The sequence below is a fragment of the Microdochium trichocladiopsis genome (assembly GCF_020744255.1).
Source record: "Microdochium trichocladiopsis strain MPI-CAGE-CH-0230 chromosome Unknown B0I36scaffold_8, whole genome shotgun sequence".
Taxonomy (NCBI): Eukaryota; Fungi; Ascomycota; class Sordariomycetes; order Xylariales; family Microdochiaceae; genus Microdochium; species Microdochium trichocladiopsis.
In genome coordinates, this window is record NW_025763551.1 from 1,817,132 (window position 1) to 1,834,706 (window position 17,575).

Below are 17,575 nucleotides of genomic sequence, written 5' to 3' on the forward strand. Positions count from 1 at the left end.
TACGTGCGTGCAAGGGCCACTCGCGCGGCCTTGTTCCTTTTCTTCTTCCTCTTCTATTGTCTCTTCTTCTCCAGACCGGCCGGTGCGCGCAGCGCGCCTTGCAGGACCCTGTGGTGTCTCGTGGCCCGCCAGGAAGGGAAAAGACGGGCACGGCGGGCACCACCGCGCCAGCCACTGGCGCCATTTACCACTTGCGCGGGCGGAGGGGCGGCTGGACTGCAAATTACACGGTACCTACTTGGCGAGTCTTTTGTTTCATCATTCTCAGGGCAGTCAAGCATCGTGGCTGCAGGATGGGTACTGGGTGGCTTCATCGTGCGCCTTGCATGGCCTTCAACACCTCGAGCAATCAGATCCGATTGTCGTCGTGCCACTTGGTCGTGACCATCTGCCGCTGCAAGCCAGGCAGAGATCGTGGCGTGGGCAGCACCCGGCACAAGCTCTGGCGGTCGGTCGTGGTTGCGGCTCCACCACATGTCACAATGCACAGCGCGAGAGCCGCCAACCCGGAAGGCAGTTCTCGACTGCATTGTTCCCTGCTTCCACGCCTCCCGCTTCTCCACCCAAGCTCGATCTAGTCTGCCATTGTCATGGACCACCCTGGGGCCACGTCCACGCATGGGCAAACCTTGCTCGTCCTTCGTCCTCCCACTGAGTTCAGACCGTCCAAGGCCAAGGGCTGTCAACCACAGGAGGCCAACCCTCTCGGCGGCAGCGCAGAGCCGTCGCGCAAACTCGCAGCAAGAGTCAAGCCATGCCAAGCGACAGCAATTGCCGCCACAACCCGGTCGTCAGATGCGAGACAGAGGGGACATCAGGGCAAGCCTCTCCCACTAACAACCCCACTGAGTCAAGCTGCACACCAAAAGGGACGACGGGCCATTTTAGCGCTTCGGCTTGGCGGAGCCACTGCTGGGCGGTGAGACAGAAGGGCCGCTGCCATTCTGGTCCCCTTCGTCAGAGATCTCTGTCGCGCCGTTCAGCTCTTCTCTCATGGCCCCCCCATGTCGCAGACCGGCAGACACATGCGTGCCTTGGCGCTCAGCTGTAGGTGCAAAATATCATGGCCCGCCCCAGGAAGCAACTCTGCACGGCTTCGCAATCATTGCCAATACAGACGGGACTACCTGCCATTCGGCGCAGCACCAAAATAGCCCTAATGTTCGGTCAAAGGCGGCGGTTGAGCCACCTAAGGTTCTCTGGACGCCTGAGATGCCACGCCAAACTCTGCAGTCTCGATCCTGGCCCGTCTACTGTCGTCGTCACGTCGCGGCACGGCTATATCGGGTGGAACGATATACCCACAATCACAACCCTCAATGAACGGTCCCGGGAACGTGGTCGTGGTGTGTCAGGCGTCTCAGTCGTCTCAGTCGTCGACCGCCACGAGAACAACTCGGACAAGGCCTGCGACTGCCTTGCGAGTCGATCCTCATTCTTCAGATTCGTGATCAGCCGCTGGTCAGTGCACTTGATACTACATCGTGATACCCAACCCCTCTATGACGATGCGACCAATAGTTGTGGGAAGTGTACCAGAGATGCTGTCGCAACACACGCTGCCGATCGATCACGTGCTCCGCAAACATGAAGCTATCCGGCCAGTTCACATTGCGGTTCGCTCGCAACCATCGTCAGAATAGTAGAGTGGGCACCAAATACCTGCGTTGTCGTTCCCAGTACAAGCATAGCAGTTGGTGACCAGCAGCGGCGCTTGCAAAGGCGTGCGAATCCTATTTTCTGGCCGCGCACTCGTCCACGAAACCACCGCAGAAAAGCTGTGTGCTTATCTGGCAGTGATGGGAGAGATCTGGTCATGGAGACAACTGGAGTAGCCTTGTCTGCGACGGCTGCATATGAAAGTCAGTTGACCTCCTGGAGCAGCTTGCCGAGCTTGCGGCTGTTTCCGGCCCCACATGAGCGATCACGCACCACCAGCCAATGTGGAGGATGACACCTCATTACTAAGGACCCAGGCCAGGCAGCGCGCGTCGAGTACGAGGAGACAGGACGTCGTGTGGATCTCTCGTGCTGGGCGTCATTTCGTGCATCGCCCAGGCAACATTTGGACAGAATCACCGGATCAACGGGAGACAAAACGATGTCTTTTGCTGTCGCATTAGGGTTCAACCTCGTCACGGGAGCTAGAGGGGGTCCATCATTGCCCGTTCCCGTCGCGGGCCTTGTCACATCCCGCTCGCGCGCTCTCGCGTAAACTCAAAAGGACACTGCGCGACGACATGAACCCCACCTCCATGACCTGCTCCTCCACACGCCGAGTGAATGCGTGGTGGTCTCTACCATCCGAGTGGCCCTTCTCCACACAGTCTCTCGCATCATGGCCAGAGCAACGCGCGGATGTCGACCAGCCTGGAGGCTCGGACGAGACCGCTCGCGTTGTCATGTGAGCTGGCTTCTTCACCGATACGCTGCCTGCACCGCTGCTTCCCGTACCGGGACACCCAACCCAGCGCGAGCGCCGGTATGCGGCTCACTGCATGCACGTCTCGCTGCGCCGTCATCAATCACAGCCAAGGCAAGAAAGCCCCACCTGCAGTACAATAATCTGTTGACCTTGGAAGAGTTCCGACGGAGTTGGTAACTATAAAGTCAATGCATGCCAGCCTGTACGGAAGTTCAGACGATGGCCAACTCCGCTTCGCAGACTCGATCCTGCAATCCCTGATGTTTGCTCCTGCTCAGATTTGGAGAGCATCGCCATTGCCGCCGTGTCGAATTGTCGCGGGTTCGCTCAGGTCAGTGTGCCCGGCGGAAAGGCCTTGCTAAGGACAGAGCAAAAGTTGGGGATGAGGCGGACTCAGTAGTTCCGCTATTGCTTCCCACAGCTGGTCACAGCACTCAAGACACGGCCGTGCATCTTGGCCGACAGGCCTCGAGATAACAGCCTGGCAGCACGATTATGCAGCACCGTTTGCTGCTCTGTCTTGGCTTGTCGCTGCTTCTGCGCGCCCCATGGCTACACCCCGATGCAAAAAGGCCATGAGTTCTGGTGAGGACTTGGTATGTGGCGAAGATCCCAAGGCTACAACACGGCATGACTGGTCATTACCTAGTCAACCATTCAAACACCGTTGTGTCACCCAGATGTGCTCAGATGGGTGCGGGTGGCGACAGGCTTACAGGGACCGAGGCGGACATGCAGCGAAGCTACGAAAGAACGGATCGTCCAGCCCGTTCGGATTTGCAACGGCCATGGCCGGAGGCCAGCTTCGCCTTGGCCAAGACTTTTGCAACCGTGCTCGCCGCCTTGTCCAGTCCACGTCACACTCTCTTGTCAGGCCCAATCACTCCCTGTCATTCTCTCGAGCGTAATACTGACAGCTCTCGGTGCACAGACACCGAGAGCCGGGTGCTCTCTACCTTCTGAGTTCTCCACCACGCAAACAGCTTGGGCGAGGAGTAAGCACTTTGTTGTGACGCTGAGTTGACACTTCCCGGGAGCTTCCATCTCCATGCTTCAGGACCCAGCTAGCCGAAACATCATCCGCAAGCAAGTACAGTCTTTGCAGTGGCTGTCGGGTGAATCCCATTCGCTCGGAAACCCCCTTGCCTAACTCTCTGCTGGCATTCGCACGTCAGATCCTCCTCTCGCGTCGGAATATGACTGGTCCCAATTGACAGGCATTGGGCGTTCGTTGGTCTGCACCGATTCAGCAGGCCGATGCGCACCACCCTGGAATGTGCAGTCCAAGCAGGCAGCCAGATCACGGGTCAAGTGTCACAATGGCAAAACGTGCCACACTGATCGGTGGCGCCCAGTCTGTCTCACAAGAAGCACCTCTTCGCAATTGCCGGGCCATTCTGCGCCCGCCAGCCAGCCGAGAGCGTACGCAGTACACTGTCTTCCCAACACAAGCCACGACGTGCCTATTGAAAGTGTCTGTCCATCTAATGGGTCGCATAGCGCGCCTGTTGGCCTCTCGGCTGATACTGCCGAAGGAGCAGCCTCGCCGACCAGGATCGCTTTGTCGGCTCCGACTCGACAACATCACACCATGCTTCGGCACAATGTGACCTATTGGAGAAAATCGTACGGGCTTCACTAAACACGCCAGAAAGTAGCCGTGCTGTTCAGGAACAGAATCGGGACTGTATCTCGGCAATGCCACCAGTCCAAGGTCGGCTGCATCAACTGCCACAGCTGGAGAGCATTTCACCAATTGTAGCCAGCCGCTTGGTCCCGTGTTCTTCGTCTCCGATCCAGTCAACAAAGGTGCGCCGATGTGCGCGTCATCAACTGGCCGGCTAGGACAGGCTCTAAATCGCAGTTGCGCACTGCTGAAGCTACATGCTCTCAATTCCAAGGTCCAGCCGCAAGGGCGGTCATTTGATCAATTTGCTTTGCTGAGGGCCCAGCACACTCAAGCCCAACTTTTCTCGCGAGCAAGGGTCCCCTTGCCCAGGCACTTAGCTCGTCCGGTATCGCGGAGGCGCAAACTTTCCGGTGTGCTGGTACCAGCCAGCCTCCCAGCCTCCCACTGGTTACGTAGTGGCTGAGTTACAGCGGCTGGCAGGGTCAAGCGAATCCATTCACCAGGTTGCGTCGTCGGCCGGGGTTTCGAACTGCCCCAATTTTGGCAGGCTACCAAACCTTCTCTGGTCGTCTTCGAGACGTGGGTGCGAGTCAGAAGGCAAGGAGCCTTGAGGCCTTCAATTCAGGCGTTGTTCCGTCAGTGAGATGCAGTCATCGCCCCCCGCAGCACAACAGTGCTATCATTAGGTGCGGCCCGGGCATGACGGTACATTCATTCAGTTTGTTCGTTCTGGGTGGCGTGCTGATTGTCCCCTCAGCCGCGGAGGTGCGCATCCTGGAGGTATCAAACTTGATGAGGAACGCCATTGGTTGGGGATTGCGGCCATTGCTTCCTTGTGCCTCCACTGGCTGAACCTACGGCTGGCTACGGGCATCTGCTTGAAGCAAGCCTTGCAGCAGTGATATGCCGGTACTTGACTGCAGGGCATGGGCTAGAGTTGCATGCTGATGGATTGGCTCCGGCCATGTCGCCAACCAACCTGGAGTGGTCGAGGGGCGCGGAGTAAGCCCCAGTCTCTTCTCGACCGCCAAGGTTGCGATACCTCACTCGTGCATCGTGCCTACAGCATCTCTCTACGCAGCGTGCAGAGTCCATTCTTGGTCCCCATGCTTTCGCTGTGCCACCCAAGCAGGAAGCATCGAGCCAGAACGGCAGCAGATGGGCGCCACACGACATTAGCGATTGAGCCCGTGTGGACGCTCGCCCGTCTTGCAGACGGCCCCGGTTTTCACGCGCAGCAGGCTCGCATCACCTGATGTGCTCCTCTCCAGGTTTCTCTCCATGACAACCCCTGCAGCCCACCAGGACCGCCCAGGGCCCTTGCCACAACTCGAGTCAAGGTCTCCCGCACGCTCATGTTACGTTAGGGCCTGAAGCGTGGTCGCATAGCTCACTCAGTACAGAGTACGCCAGACGCGAATTCGACGACGACAAGTGACAACGACAAGCACCTCCCACATCCGGCAACAATCATCAAGACGAACGAACAATCGGCGGCTTGTTTGCCCCTCGAAGGATATCCCATCCGCCCTAACTCGTCTTCTGCACAATGGAACTACGCCGTCATTGGGTGTGATGTTTGCTTGCGTGGCCTGTCGATCGATTGGGTTTCCTTGGAACGACCAAGAGGCACGCACCGCCTTGCCAAAGTGGCCGATTGAATATCTTGGACACTCTGCAGCTGGCAGTGGTAACTCGGCTCCCCCAGGGCGCGGCTCGGCGCTGTCGGTTCGGCGATGCGCCGAGCGGCACGGAGCTGTTTTGAATTGATCTCCTGACATTTTAAAAGCTGAACTCTATTGCTCCAAGGGCCAATCTCAACAAGGCCCGCGTTCATAATCGACAACCGTCGCGTCTCGGCACTATCGGCCAGCATCGCCCTATCATGTTCATGTGTCTCGTTCACCAGTCCCCGTCGCAATGGAGGAGTGTGCGACTAGCAGCCGCCGTCTTGAACGGCCCCGAACTCCCTACTTTCTCAAGGCTCAAGTATTACGTTCGGGGTCCATCCATCGGAGTCCCTGCTCGCGTTGAGCCCAGATCTTAAAAGATGCCCCTGCTGCGGCGGCCTAGAAAATCGCGCTTCGAGATTTGTGCATCTTGTTTCAACGCTCTGGATCAACGGCGTTGGGCATCAACGTCCCACTAAAATCAACGAAATGCCGGCTAGATAGCACCTTTGTGGGCAAGTCATGCGAGGAAAGGCCCCAAACTCTGTTTCTGACAAGCACCATTGTGCTCTCCTCTGGGGCTGGCGTGGCTGAGCCGGGGTGGATGGGGAGCAGCGCTCCTCCACCACGCGCTTGCGCCAGGGCCGATCTGCAGGGTCTTAGACCAAATTGCGACGACCATCAATGCACCTTTGTGTGAGCTCTCACTTTCTTGCTCATTGTTCGACCAAGTCTTTTTCTGGAAACAAGTGGGCGGCCCCGAGGGAAGGCCCGTAACCTAAAATTGTCTGGCCTCTGTCCTTCTCCTCAAATAGCCGCTGCAAGCCAGGTCCAGCTGAGTCGCAAAGCAGGAATGCAACCCCGCTTGGGCAGCTAGCGACCCTCTTGCCATAAACGACACGAAGGGGTCCGTCCCTGAATGGAACTCTAGCTGCTCATCTTGATAGCAGCCGTGTCGGCAATCCTCCAAACATGGATTTGGACCATGATACCACTTATATTAGGAAGGCAGAGAAGGAGGCTCCCCCTGCCAGAGATGGTGGTAGGAGGATTGATGAACTAGTGGAGAGGCGAGCAACGGCAGGTAAGGTAGGACTCCTCAAGTATCTATTCGTACGCCCCTTCAACGACGCAAGGCGAGCCGCGAGCAGGGCACGGTTTTGTGTTCGAGGTTTCCCCCTCCGCCGCCAGAACTTGGCAACGTCCCCATGCATGATCTGTGCTCTCACAGACGGTTTGAGGGCGGGTGGACTCGTGACCAAAGCGATCTTGCCATCCACGGAGCAACGTCGTCGGACAGGCCGGTAGCGGCTAACTAAGACCGACTCGCCGCGATCTCTAGACCAGGCTCTAGTGGGCCGTGCCTTTGTCCTGGGCTCGTTCGAGATTGGGTTCCGAGCTGTCGGGTCCGGTGAAGGAACGTGCCTACATCAGTGATGAGCGGTGGCCGTGCCTGTGTGGGACATTGCTGTGCCCGATCAATTTCCAAGGGTACGGTTAACTAACTTGCTGCCTTTTTTGCCGCTTTGGTGGACCACACGAGTCAAATCACCCGCCTGGGCTGAGGCGAAGCACCTCGGCCACCCCGGCAAGGGAAAAGAGGAGGCGGGGCCGCGTTACGGAAAGACTTCCTTTCCTTTGGATGCCGTCCATGGGGCTCGTGCAGGACGTATCGTTTCTGGCTGGGCGTTTGAACCGTTTTTGATCTCGACGGCTTTTTCCACAGCCTTGCAATCTCAAAAGTCCTGCATCATATTGCCGAATCAGGAAGGCCAGAGCCGAGCCAGAAGACGACGAAAAACAGAGTTTCGGAGCATCGCGAGAACGTGCCAACCACGACGGGCCGGAACAATGACTACCACGATGAATGATGCATGGGGGTGCACGCCCCCCCGCACACCGGCCGTTGCCCTCGAAACCTCCTGTTGAGTTTCCGCCCAGCTGGGTCGGCAAAACGGTTACCAGTCGAAGATCACTTGCAGAAAAGCCAAGGGGGGGCCCATTTCCTCTTCGAAGAGAGGGGTGGCGTGATCTCGAGTGGGAAAATGGTTGGGCAGAGAGGTAGGTACCCAGGAAGTACTCTTTACCTTCTCGGGATGTGTGTCTAGCTCGTGAGCAACCGTGGTCAGTCAATGGGTACACACCCTGCTATGGAAACGTGTGTGTGTGTGTGTGTACAGCTGTAGGGTTTCAAAAGTGGTTGACGATCTTTCGGGAAAGACTTCTTTTTGTTTTTGTCTCGTTTGGTTTCCTGTGATCTGTGCCTTGGAGGGGATCCCCCCCTCGCGCCAAACTTGTAGCGTCGAAATGCTGCTGGCTGATGTGCCAACAACCCGATTTTTGGAACCCTGCAAGAATCACTCGGGTGCAGAAAAAAGAAAAACAAAATGGGACTTGATAATCCCTGTGCGGAGTGAATTCCTCGAGGTCAGAATTATGTTCCTTTTCTTCTCTTCTTTTTTTTGGTTCTTAAAACAAAGCCTTGCAATGAAACATCATACATGGCATTTGTTTGACAGCGTTTCCACGGTCGGCGGGCATCTCTCGCGTGGGCAAGGAAAATTACTGATTACACCTTTCACCTTCTAGTTCCCCAGGTCACCGAATGTCCCAACCACTGACCAAGAGAATGATACCGTGGTTTCTTAGCACGAGTCTGTTCTGCCATAAGCACAGGACGGCCACGCAGCGCACGATGGGACCTGGCGAAGCTATATCACCGTATTCTATGCTGGAGTCGGTGTTTTGGGATTACCTACGGCTGCGCGACAGACTGTGCTACTGTTAGTCCTCCTCACCTTGTCGTATAGTCTTCTCGGTTCAGAGCACGAGCTCGTAATCACCACCGACAATGGCGAGAGTGGCTGAGCTGTTTTGAGTTTGTGGTTGTTGAAGCTCAACTGTCGTGGTAGATGTGTCCACCGTTGAGGGCAGGGGTCACGACAAAAGCCGGGGTCACGTCTGACAGCCAAGAGCAGAAACTTACATACAAATCACGACCTCGCCGTGTTTCCCCAAGATCGCACTCCTCCCGATAAGTGGGACATCAGGTCTACTTTCCTTTGTCCTTAAAACTGTCATGTTTCTGTCACGTGTGTGGGAGGAGGCGCAAAACGCTTCCGAGAAATGTCTGGCTCCTTTATTTCAGCCACTTGTCAGACATGCCTTGTCCCAAAACCCCTCCTCCCAGGGAGATAGATCACCAACCGGAGCTGACCCCGACGGCACTAGCAAATCACACCGCCGTGTTGTACGCACGGCCTCAAAAAAAAAATCCAGCCACGCGAATACGAACCGGTCACAGATAAGGCGCTTGGTCTTGCATGCACACATGGCGGTCAACAAAGGAAAAATGCCAGGAGGAGGCTCGTACAGACTGGCCGCCTGGTGCGGGCACGTGAGCTGCTAGGGCGGCGGACTGGGAATTAGCGGAGGAGCAGCCACATAAGCACACTGCATGTGCCGTCGTCGCTGTGGCGATGGCTTGTCCTAGGACGGCACCTCCCAGGCTGACTGAGACTAATATGGCGGTTGCAGGAGGTAAAGAGCAGTTGTTGTTGCTTTGCATTGGCGCCTTCCTAGGTACACTCAGTAGGCATATGGCTATATTTACATCTGCTGGTATGCTTTCCATCTTTAGTGGGAGCGTATTACTGTGCCAAATCACAAGCAAGTTTATATAGTGACTCACAGATGGCCGAAGCGGCCAGACACTGCAGCAGTACTCGGTGTTTTTGTCAATGTGGAACTCGTGCCGAGAGTCAAGGCCAATCTGTGATCTGAGTTCCCCGTAAATGACTTCTGCTTGGCAACTTCGACGACAGAGATCCTTTTTGGTTGTCATCCCCATCTTCAATACACTACAGCGAACTCGGCACTGCACTCATCCGAAAAGCAACCGACATGAGCCTCATGGAGCAAGGCTGATCCAAACGAAATGCTGGGAAGTTCCGTATAATGCAAGCAAGGCTGCGTCAAAGTTGTGATAGTCCGGTGAATGCTTGGGAGGTCAGCCACTTTGCGTTAAGACGGCAGCTTGGCACCGAACACTTGCAGCTCATGCAATATCACGGGACCTTAAAATGCTACGAGATCTTAATGGCTCCCTCCGAGCGTCCCATCTGAGGCCCGGTGAACCGTCGGACTTTGTTTTCCGCTTCTTCAAATCTGGTGCTCCCCCCCGCCATCTGCTGGAACAGGAGGGGTGGTCGAAGAAAAGCTGCAGTGAGATGGGAGAGTCAGCCTCACGCCAAGACCAGCGGAAGGCCTGCCACGGTGAGGAGGAAACGCGTAGTGCAACAAGCATGATGGTTTATCGTCGGAGTTTCCCAAGCAGCTCGGTGTTACAAAAGTTCCCAGGCGCTGGCTGCGACCTGGGTGTATCACTGTGATTGAAGCTGAATAGACTTGTCTCAGGGCCGAGGAAGAAACCCGGTAAGACACGGAGACATTTGATATCGGAGATATCTCATGTCTTTAGCGCATCGAAGTGGCTTGCTGGTCGCCGGAGAAAAAAGGGGGGTCGAAGGCGTCGTGCGACCTGGCATGGTTTGGCTCTTGTGATGTGATGTAGATAAACCATGCTTCCTCTGTAAGCCTGCCGCCTCGGACGGATATCGTCACCATGACCACATTATGTACATTCACAACCACAAACTCAGATAAGTCACCCAATCCCAGCTTGCACTTTTTCTTCACTGCACCGGGCGTGGCAATACATGCTCGAGGTGGAAGCCGCCACAGATGCGAATTCTGGCCGCAGTATCCGTTTCCTCAACGGCCAGAACCTTCCTACACGGGCATGGCCCCGTGTTGAATACCTCGCCGCCTGCCCTCCACTTTGTCCAATACCTGACGAGACTATCGCATGTGTGGCTGCATGATCAAAAACATCCCTTGAGTCAGGCAGCCGTGCTCGTGCCCTAATGATAAGGGCAGCCTTATGCAATTCTCATCCATGCGCGCATGACAGGTGAGATTGGCGAAGCGAGGGGAGGCAGGTGGACGAACGAACGGTGCAGTCCCTGCCCCTGCAACGTATCAGGTGCGATCTCGCGGGAAGATCGATCAGCCCCGAAAAGATCCTGTACTCGAGATTCAGGGAAAAAATGCCATCTGAGAGGACTTTAGTCGCGGAGGTCGCTTCGGAGAGATGAAAGGATTGATGACACCGAGTGTCGAGAAAAGCAATGTGCGTCTGGTACCGTATATCAACAGTCAGCAGGCAGGGGTTGGTGCCGATCTCCACTCCCCCAGCTCCGAAACCTCCCTGTCAGAGCTGATGGACGACACCAAAGTGTGGGAAAGAAAAAGCAAAAATGAATGAAGAAATTTTCAGCGCATGCAGTTGCTGGGAAAGAATCTGACAGAGACCTACCTGGATCATCCCTGCTTGTCTCAACCTTCTCCGGATTTTAAGCGTTGGAAAAGCAAAAATGGGAAGCAACAAAGACTGTAGCACAGAGGACGATAAAAAGCAATAACAACACCCCTGTCCGCTATGCAGGTTGTTTGGCACATGGAAAAAGTCGTCTCGTGTTCATCGTGAGCATCTATATCAAAAGCCAAAGCCCCTCTTGAGAAGCTCCGAGTGTTGTCCGTTGCAGTCCAGCATTGTCAATTAGTTCCACCTGGCCCTTTCCAAGGGAAGCTGTGACTCCATACCATCCGTACGCCAAGCTTGATGTTTGGCCAGTCACAAATTGGCCTCCTATGCCAATTCTGCAATCACTCAAATCGTAGCTGGATGTGGTGGACAAGACCGTTTCTGGTGTCTCGAGTTTTTGCGTTTGTTGATGATCAAAATCCTTGCCTTTCCGAGCCTCGTCTTGCGAAGGGACGGAGGCGGAATCTTCCGCACGTCCGAGCTCGTCCGTTGCATGTGGACACCAATGTTGCTCTTAGTGCGACCACAATCAAGATCTTGTGCTCCGAAAGTGAGCGCATCTTTTCAATGACTGCGCCACTTCGGCTAAAGCAACCGAGCAAGACAGCTGTGGAGATGTTCGTAGAGTGCCACACCGAGTCACATGTGGTTGCCATGCAGGTGGTCTCTGACAGCTTCTCCTTAGGCCCAACCCCAAGCCACATTGATAGACCTGAGTCATGTATGGGCTTGCTTAAGCCACCCCAGCTGAGCGGTTGCCGGTGGAGGTTGGGACAAACGACAGAGTTGACGACACAGACGAACCGTTTGGCGGGATCTTTGCCGAGCTCTGTTGAGGCTTATTTCGCCCTCTGCCTCACAACCTCTGGTAAATCTGTCCCTGTAATTGGCGATGTCTTGTCATCAATCCAGTGCTTCTGACAGCTCCATGCCTTCGGTAAATACCAGATCCCCACTGGACCCAAGCAACTCCCGACTTGCTTCTTCGAGAATGATTCCAAATGCCAACATGGCTGTTTCGTCCATGCTGCATTCGTCGAGGGGTGCCTTCCTGTGGCGAGGAGTGCGGGACTTATTGTCCGCAAGATCGTCCTCGTCCCCGCTGCTAGGCTTGTGCGTTGGCTGGCTGGTGTGGGCGTCTCTGCTCACACCGTACTTTTCAGTGTAGAAGTGGCTCGCGTAGACATGCAACGCCTTCAGCATATCGCTGTCGGGCAGAATGTCGCGGCCCCCATCAGGCAAGCGCTCGTTTGCGAAGTAAATGTCCCGTTCAGCATAACGAGTTGGCGCGTTAGCGCGACGGAACAGGACTTCTTCGGGGGCGAGGACGGCGTTCCGAGAAGTCTGTCCGCTTCTCAAGCGAGACTGCCTCTGAGCCTGATGTCGCGCGCGTTTCGCCGGGCGTCTGGAGGGCTGCCTTTGGCTGTCCTCCAAGGCATGGGTGCTGGTAACTCTTCCTGCCAGGGGCGGTCAGAGGGTGCGGGCTGTCCGGGCGGCCTTAGCTGTATGAAGACACGTACCTGCGACAGCATCATATACTGTTGCCTCACGACGCTTGTCCCTGCTGGGAACATCAGCTTCGCTGTCCCCGACGTCGGTGGTCTCGGCGAATGCATCCATCAAGAAACTATGATTGCCCCGCTCACGGAACGAGAAGATGTGAGGCCAGACAGCTAAGCGTCAGGGAAATGACTTGCTTTGTTCATGATCGTGAGATTGCTGGTTGGGACAGACGCGCAATGACGCTCATCGCCATCCTGGTGAAAGGCATCGTGAAAGCGGACTCTGTTTGATGGCTTATGTAAGCAGGCGCGACGGTTTTGTGGGCCAGGATTGACATCATTCCTCTCGTTGTCTTGAAGGTTGAATCCCAGTGCAGACGTGAGCAAGTCATAAACACATTATCGTGATCCCGACGAGAGTCTTCCATGAGTGCATGAATCGACTTTTGTTTGAGAGGTCCACTGGCAACGTCGGGCCCAACGCCTTTGCGCGGCTGCACGCGGCCTCCCTGGTGACCTCGCTTTGGGCGGCACCCGAGTACCGCTTCGATGGCGGAGAGCGAGGCGCTGCTGTCCATGATGGCGAGTTGAGCCCTGGTAATCATATCTGGGCTCATCAATCTGGTGTTAATGCTCTAGCATTGGAGCGCTTCGAGGGAAGAATGTGAGTAGAGCCAACCAGCATCTGCCAGCCCATGCCTTACTAACCACATCCAAAGACTGGTATCAGGGGGTTCAGACGCTTCCATCAAGATATGGGATCTCGAGCAGTACCAAAGCCCCGACCAAGTCTCAATAAATACATTCAAACCCACAGGCACAATACCCCGCTGCTCATCCCCATCAGGAGGAAATGGTCACAGATTCGGCGTCACCCATTTGTCCTTCTATCCGTTCGATTCTGCGGCTTTCTTGTCCACGTCTTTTGATCAGACCCTCAAGTTGTGGTCGACAGATGCTGCAAAGGTCTCTGGATCCTTTCAGCTCGGCTCAAAAGTGTACACACACGCAGTTTCGCCAATTGCGTCTCATCTCCTGGTTGCATGCGGTACCCAGCATCCTGCTGTCCGGCTAGTAGACCTTCGTTCTGGCGCGAACGTGCAGTCCTTGTCTGGTCATGGTGGAGCTGTTCTCTCTGCTTCGTGGTCGCCCAGACACGAGCACGTCTTAGCCACAGGAAGTGTAGATGGTACAGTCAGACTGTGGGACATCCGGAGAGCCGGTGGTGCTATCGGCTTGTTAGACCTCGAAGACAGCCTTGGACTTTACTATAATGGTCTTTTAGGGGTCGATGGCACTGGAAGGCCTATGGTGAGAAGGTCACGGCTTTCCGCCAAGGCTCACTCGGCTCCTGTCAACGGGCTCACCTGGACAGACGATGGCAACTATATTGTCTCTGCAGGCCATGATCGACGCATCCGAGTGTGGGATGCAGCCACGGGCCGCAATACTCTGGCCAGTTTCGGACCAAGTATACAGAACAATCAGCTCTCTGGTGTCACCATGTTCACATCCCCTCAAGGCGTCACACCGCCTGGGAAAGAACTCCTGTTCTGGCCGAACGAGTCGGAAGTACTTGTCATGGACCTCCACGAAGGAACGATAATCACAAGGCTGCGCTCCGTGGGGCCCTCGACGGCCGGCGTACGCTCTGCCAGTGGTGCGCGAGGTGGTGAGCGCACGGTCAGGAATCGCATCACCAGCCTCGTGTGGAGGGGATCCGGGGGAGGTGGTTCAAGTTCTGGTGTGGTTACTGGTGGGTCTAACACTTCTGCGGCTATCTACAGCGCGCATCTTGACGGGCAAATACGAGCTTGGGTGCCGGCATTGTCCCGGAAGAGTGAGCGCTTCGGATCGAAGCATGAAGGCGATAGTCTGGATCTGGACGATGACGATGACGAAGATCCCGATCAAAAAGGAGAGGACAGGGCCAAGAAGCGCAAGGCATTGGATGATGTCTTCAAGAGCTTGATGGGAAAGCAAATCACTTTTTCCTGAACGATAGAACCCAGCTTTGAATCATTACCTGAATGTGAGGTATTGTACACAGTCAGTAAAGCTGTAACGGTCTACCAATGAACAAAGGCATGGTAAAACCTTGGAATGTCCGCTCCAGACATGTGCTTAAGCTTCAAGTTGTATTGAAAACGGGAGCAGAACCAATTGCGCATTACGGCTTATTGTTTGTGCTTCGGTTTGGCCATGCCATTTCTTCACATTCACAAGTCAATCAAAATCGAGACCAGTGGTGCCTGCGCAAAACAGGAACGGAAAGTGAACGGGGAAGGAGCGGCGAGGCTCGCTGTTTCCAGCTGGCCGTTTTCACCATTCCTCGGCGTGCTTGCCTTAGGCCTCATGCCGTGCACATGACGCACTCAGCAGCGATGCAGCACTTCACCTTCGTCCCTCTCCATGAACACTGAGCCATAATCATCGTGAAGGCCCGGTTCTCAACCACTTCCTGAGAACAGCCTGGCTTTCAGGTTTTTGGTGATTTCTTGGCCGTCGATACGCCGATACTCAGCTCACCTATTTTATCGATCACAAACCATGCGGCTCGCTCGAGATGGCTCGTGGACGGGCCATCCTGGGGCGTCCGAGGATCTTCAAGAGATTTCGTTGCTTGACAATGCTCAACAACTGCCTTGCCCTAAACAGTCGCGAAGCGACCGCCCACAATGTCTCAAGAACACAATACACGAGATCTTTTTTGTTGCTTGCCTAGCATTGACAGCTGCATCGCCGGTCTTCCTGCAGCGCTCGACCGTCGTTGTTACCGCTTCCATCGCCAACGAGTTGCGCATGAGCCCCGCTGAACTCGCATGGGCCACAGCAGGATCAGGGTATGATAAGACAACACGGCGACTAGTGAAGCAGCCCTGGATAACTAACTCGTTGTCATTAGCCTTACCACTGGAGCTTTCCTTCTTCCGTTTGGTCATATCTCTGACAGGTGCTCTGCCATCTCACGAAAGTCGCTTCTGATGATCAGCCTTCTGGCATTCAGTCTCCTGGCTGGAGCCACATCATTCGCGACGAATGGCATCACACTCGACATCCTGTCTGGTCTCGCCGGAGTTGCTTGCGCAGCCAATATCCCGATCGCCGTCGGCATTCTCAGTCTCGCATATTCTGTCCCATCGCGACGTAAGAACATGGCCTTCTCCTCATTCCTCACGGGGACGCCGGCCGCCACGATCATTGGTGGTCTCGGATCAGGAGGTCTGGCACAAAAGTTGAGCTGGAAAGCACCATTCGTCTGCTTGGCTGTTCTGTACGCTGCGATCACGGTCCTGGCCTGGTTCTGCGTGCCGAAGGATAACAAGGCAGATCGGACCTACCGGCAGGCCGACCCCCACCCCACGGACTCAAACTCCTCCGCCTCCTTCGTCGATATGGAAACCAAACTCTCGAGAAGCCAACGGACCCGATTTGACTGGCTTGGTGTGTGCTTGCTAACATCAGGTGTACTTTTGTTCACAGTGGCACTTACAATCGGACCTGAGGGTCCAGAGCCGTGGAAGACACCGACAGTCATCTGCCTGCTCGCCTTTGGAGTGATCCTGCTTGGCTGTTTCGTGATCTAGGAGACTATCACCGAAACACCAATGATTCCACAATCCGTGTGGGCTGACCTCTGCGTAGTGTTAGTAAGTTGGCCCCGTGCTAAACCAGAATTTCAGCATGTCTGACTCACAGGTCACCACCTGCACACTGTTTGCGTCAATGACATATTACTCGCAGCTGTTTTGGATCTCCATGTTCCTGCAACAGCTTGATCACCTGGCTCCATTCGATGTTGCTCTTCGTCTTCTACCACAAGCTTTTGTGGGTCTCCTTTTGAGTCCCCTGGTAGGACTTGTTCTACATCGCATGGCTGGGAGTACGTTGTTGTTGGCGGCGGTGTCCTGCCTCGCTCTCAGCAACATCCCTTTGATTTTCCTTCGACAAGGCAGCAACTACTTCGCCTGGGTGTTTCCTTCGCTTGTGATGAGTACGATAGGGATGGACTGGACTCTGAATATTGGCTCTGTGAGTCACAAAAACCAGTCATGGCCGAGGACTTTCTTGGCTTACTCTGTCACAGCTTCATGCACTCTCACGGCTACCCCTATACCATCATTCTGCAGGAGCATCTCTCCTACAGGCCGCTGCCAGAATGGGTATTCCTTTCGGGATAGCAACCACAACAGCGATTTGGTCGTCTTACGATGGAAGAGGTCACGAAGACCGCCTTCTGGTTGCATATTCCAACACCTTTATTGCCACAGCGAGCCTGGCTGGCGTTTGCCTCCTGATTGCTCCTTTCATGCGGATTGGACGATTGGGCAGCGACCAACGCGAGGAAATCGAGAGTGACACTGAAAGTGTCAAGCCCGACTCGACGACTTTCGTCGGAGGTGCACCAATCCAGAACAACTCTTTCAGGCCAAGCAAGCGATGGTCAATAGGCGAGACCATTTCGGCAACCTCTTCCTTTTTAAGCGATAATCCTCGGCGTGCCCCTTCTTTGACCATGTCCCTTGTCTCAAGCCAGAAGAGTATTATTACTCCCAAAACGGACAACAGCTCTGTCAAAACCATGGTCCCACGTAACCATGCACCCGTCGTCTGGGTCGTTTGTGAGGATTGTGGAACGCGAAAGCGCGAGCGGAGCACCGAGAAAGCCGGTGATCCTGCACGGTACTTCAACGACATCTCGGATCCTGCCAACCGATCACATCCTGGTAGAAGACGTTTCCCGGTAGCGAGCCGACAGGCCATGACCCACCAAATGCTCACGAAGGGCTTCCAGCCTTACAAGGATCAGCCTTGAAGGCACAATTGTGGTGCGAAGCCTTTCGCCCACAGCATATTCCGTTCGGTCGGTTGAGGTGTTCAGTCTACACTCTAAGGAGAGTTCCGCATGCAGTAAACCGGTTGTTATGACATGATTCCGGAAAACGGAGCCGCCATTGGCCT

At 55.2% G+C, this 17,575-nt stretch overlaps 5 protein-coding genes across 5 annotated transcripts; 4 read left to right on the plus strand and 1 right to left on the minus strand.

Annotated features, from left to right (window-relative positions):
- The first annotated feature begins 960 nt into the window (after positions 1-960).
- On the plus strand, positions 961-1,950 carry B0I36DRAFT_330202 (uncharacterized protein). Its single transcript, XM_046154811.1, has one exon. The coding sequence runs from the start codon at positions 1,064-1,066 to the stop codon at positions 1,589-1,591; it is 528 nt and encodes a 175-aa protein (XP_046009463.1). The 5' UTR covers positions 961-1,063; the 3' UTR covers positions 1,592-1,950.
- A 9,196-nt stretch (positions 1,951-11,146) lies between these two features.
- On the plus strand, positions 11,147-12,164 carry B0I36DRAFT_155874 (uncharacterized protein). The gene has a single exon (XM_046148595.1). The coding sequence runs from the start codon at positions 11,409-11,411 to the stop codon at positions 12,030-12,032; it is 624 nt and encodes a 207-aa protein (XP_046009464.1). The 5' UTR covers positions 11,147-11,408; the 3' UTR covers positions 12,033-12,164.
- B0I36DRAFT_248220 (uncharacterized protein) lies at positions 12,015-12,731 on the minus strand (the record flags this gene model as incomplete). The annotated part of the gene is made up of 3 exons (XM_046150365.1): positions 12,015-12,182; positions 12,261-12,564; positions 12,628-12,731. 3 exons carry the CDS (start codon positions 12,729-12,731, stop codon positions 12,015-12,017), a joined length of 576 nt encoding a protein of 191 aa, XP_046009465.1.
- A 316-nt stretch (positions 12,732-13,047) lies between these two features.
- Positions 13,048-14,611, plus strand: B0I36DRAFT_247927 (WD40-repeat-containing domain protein; the record flags this gene model as incomplete). The annotated part of the gene is made up of 2 exons (XM_046150344.1): positions 13,048-13,277; positions 13,333-14,611. The coding sequence occupies 2 exons, from the start codon at positions 13,048-13,050 to the stop codon at positions 14,609-14,611; spliced, it is 1,509 nt and encodes a 502-aa protein (XP_046009466.1).
- A 552-nt stretch (positions 14,612-15,163) lies between these two features.
- On the plus strand, positions 15,164-17,496 carry B0I36DRAFT_433738 (major facilitator superfamily domain-containing protein; the record flags this gene model as incomplete). Its single annotated transcript, XM_046162674.1, has 5 exons — positions 15,164-15,456; positions 15,519-15,903; positions 16,201-16,263; positions 16,313-16,645; positions 16,701-17,496. The coding sequence occupies 5 exons, from the start codon at positions 15,164-15,166 to the stop codon at positions 17,427-17,429; spliced, it is 1,803 nt and encodes a 600-aa protein (XP_046009467.1). The 3' UTR covers positions 17,430-17,496.
- Between the last annotated feature and the right edge of the window lie 79 nt (positions 17,497-17,575).

Coding starts and splice junctions, on each gene's coding strand:
- B0I36DRAFT_330202 (XM_046154811.1), top strand. CDS start 1,064: ATGGCCCGCCCCAGGAAGCAACTCTGCACGGCTTCGCAATCATTGCCA.
- B0I36DRAFT_155874 (XM_046148595.1), top strand. CDS start 11,409: ATGTTTGGCCAGTCACAAATTGGCCTCCTATGCCAATTCTGCAATCAC.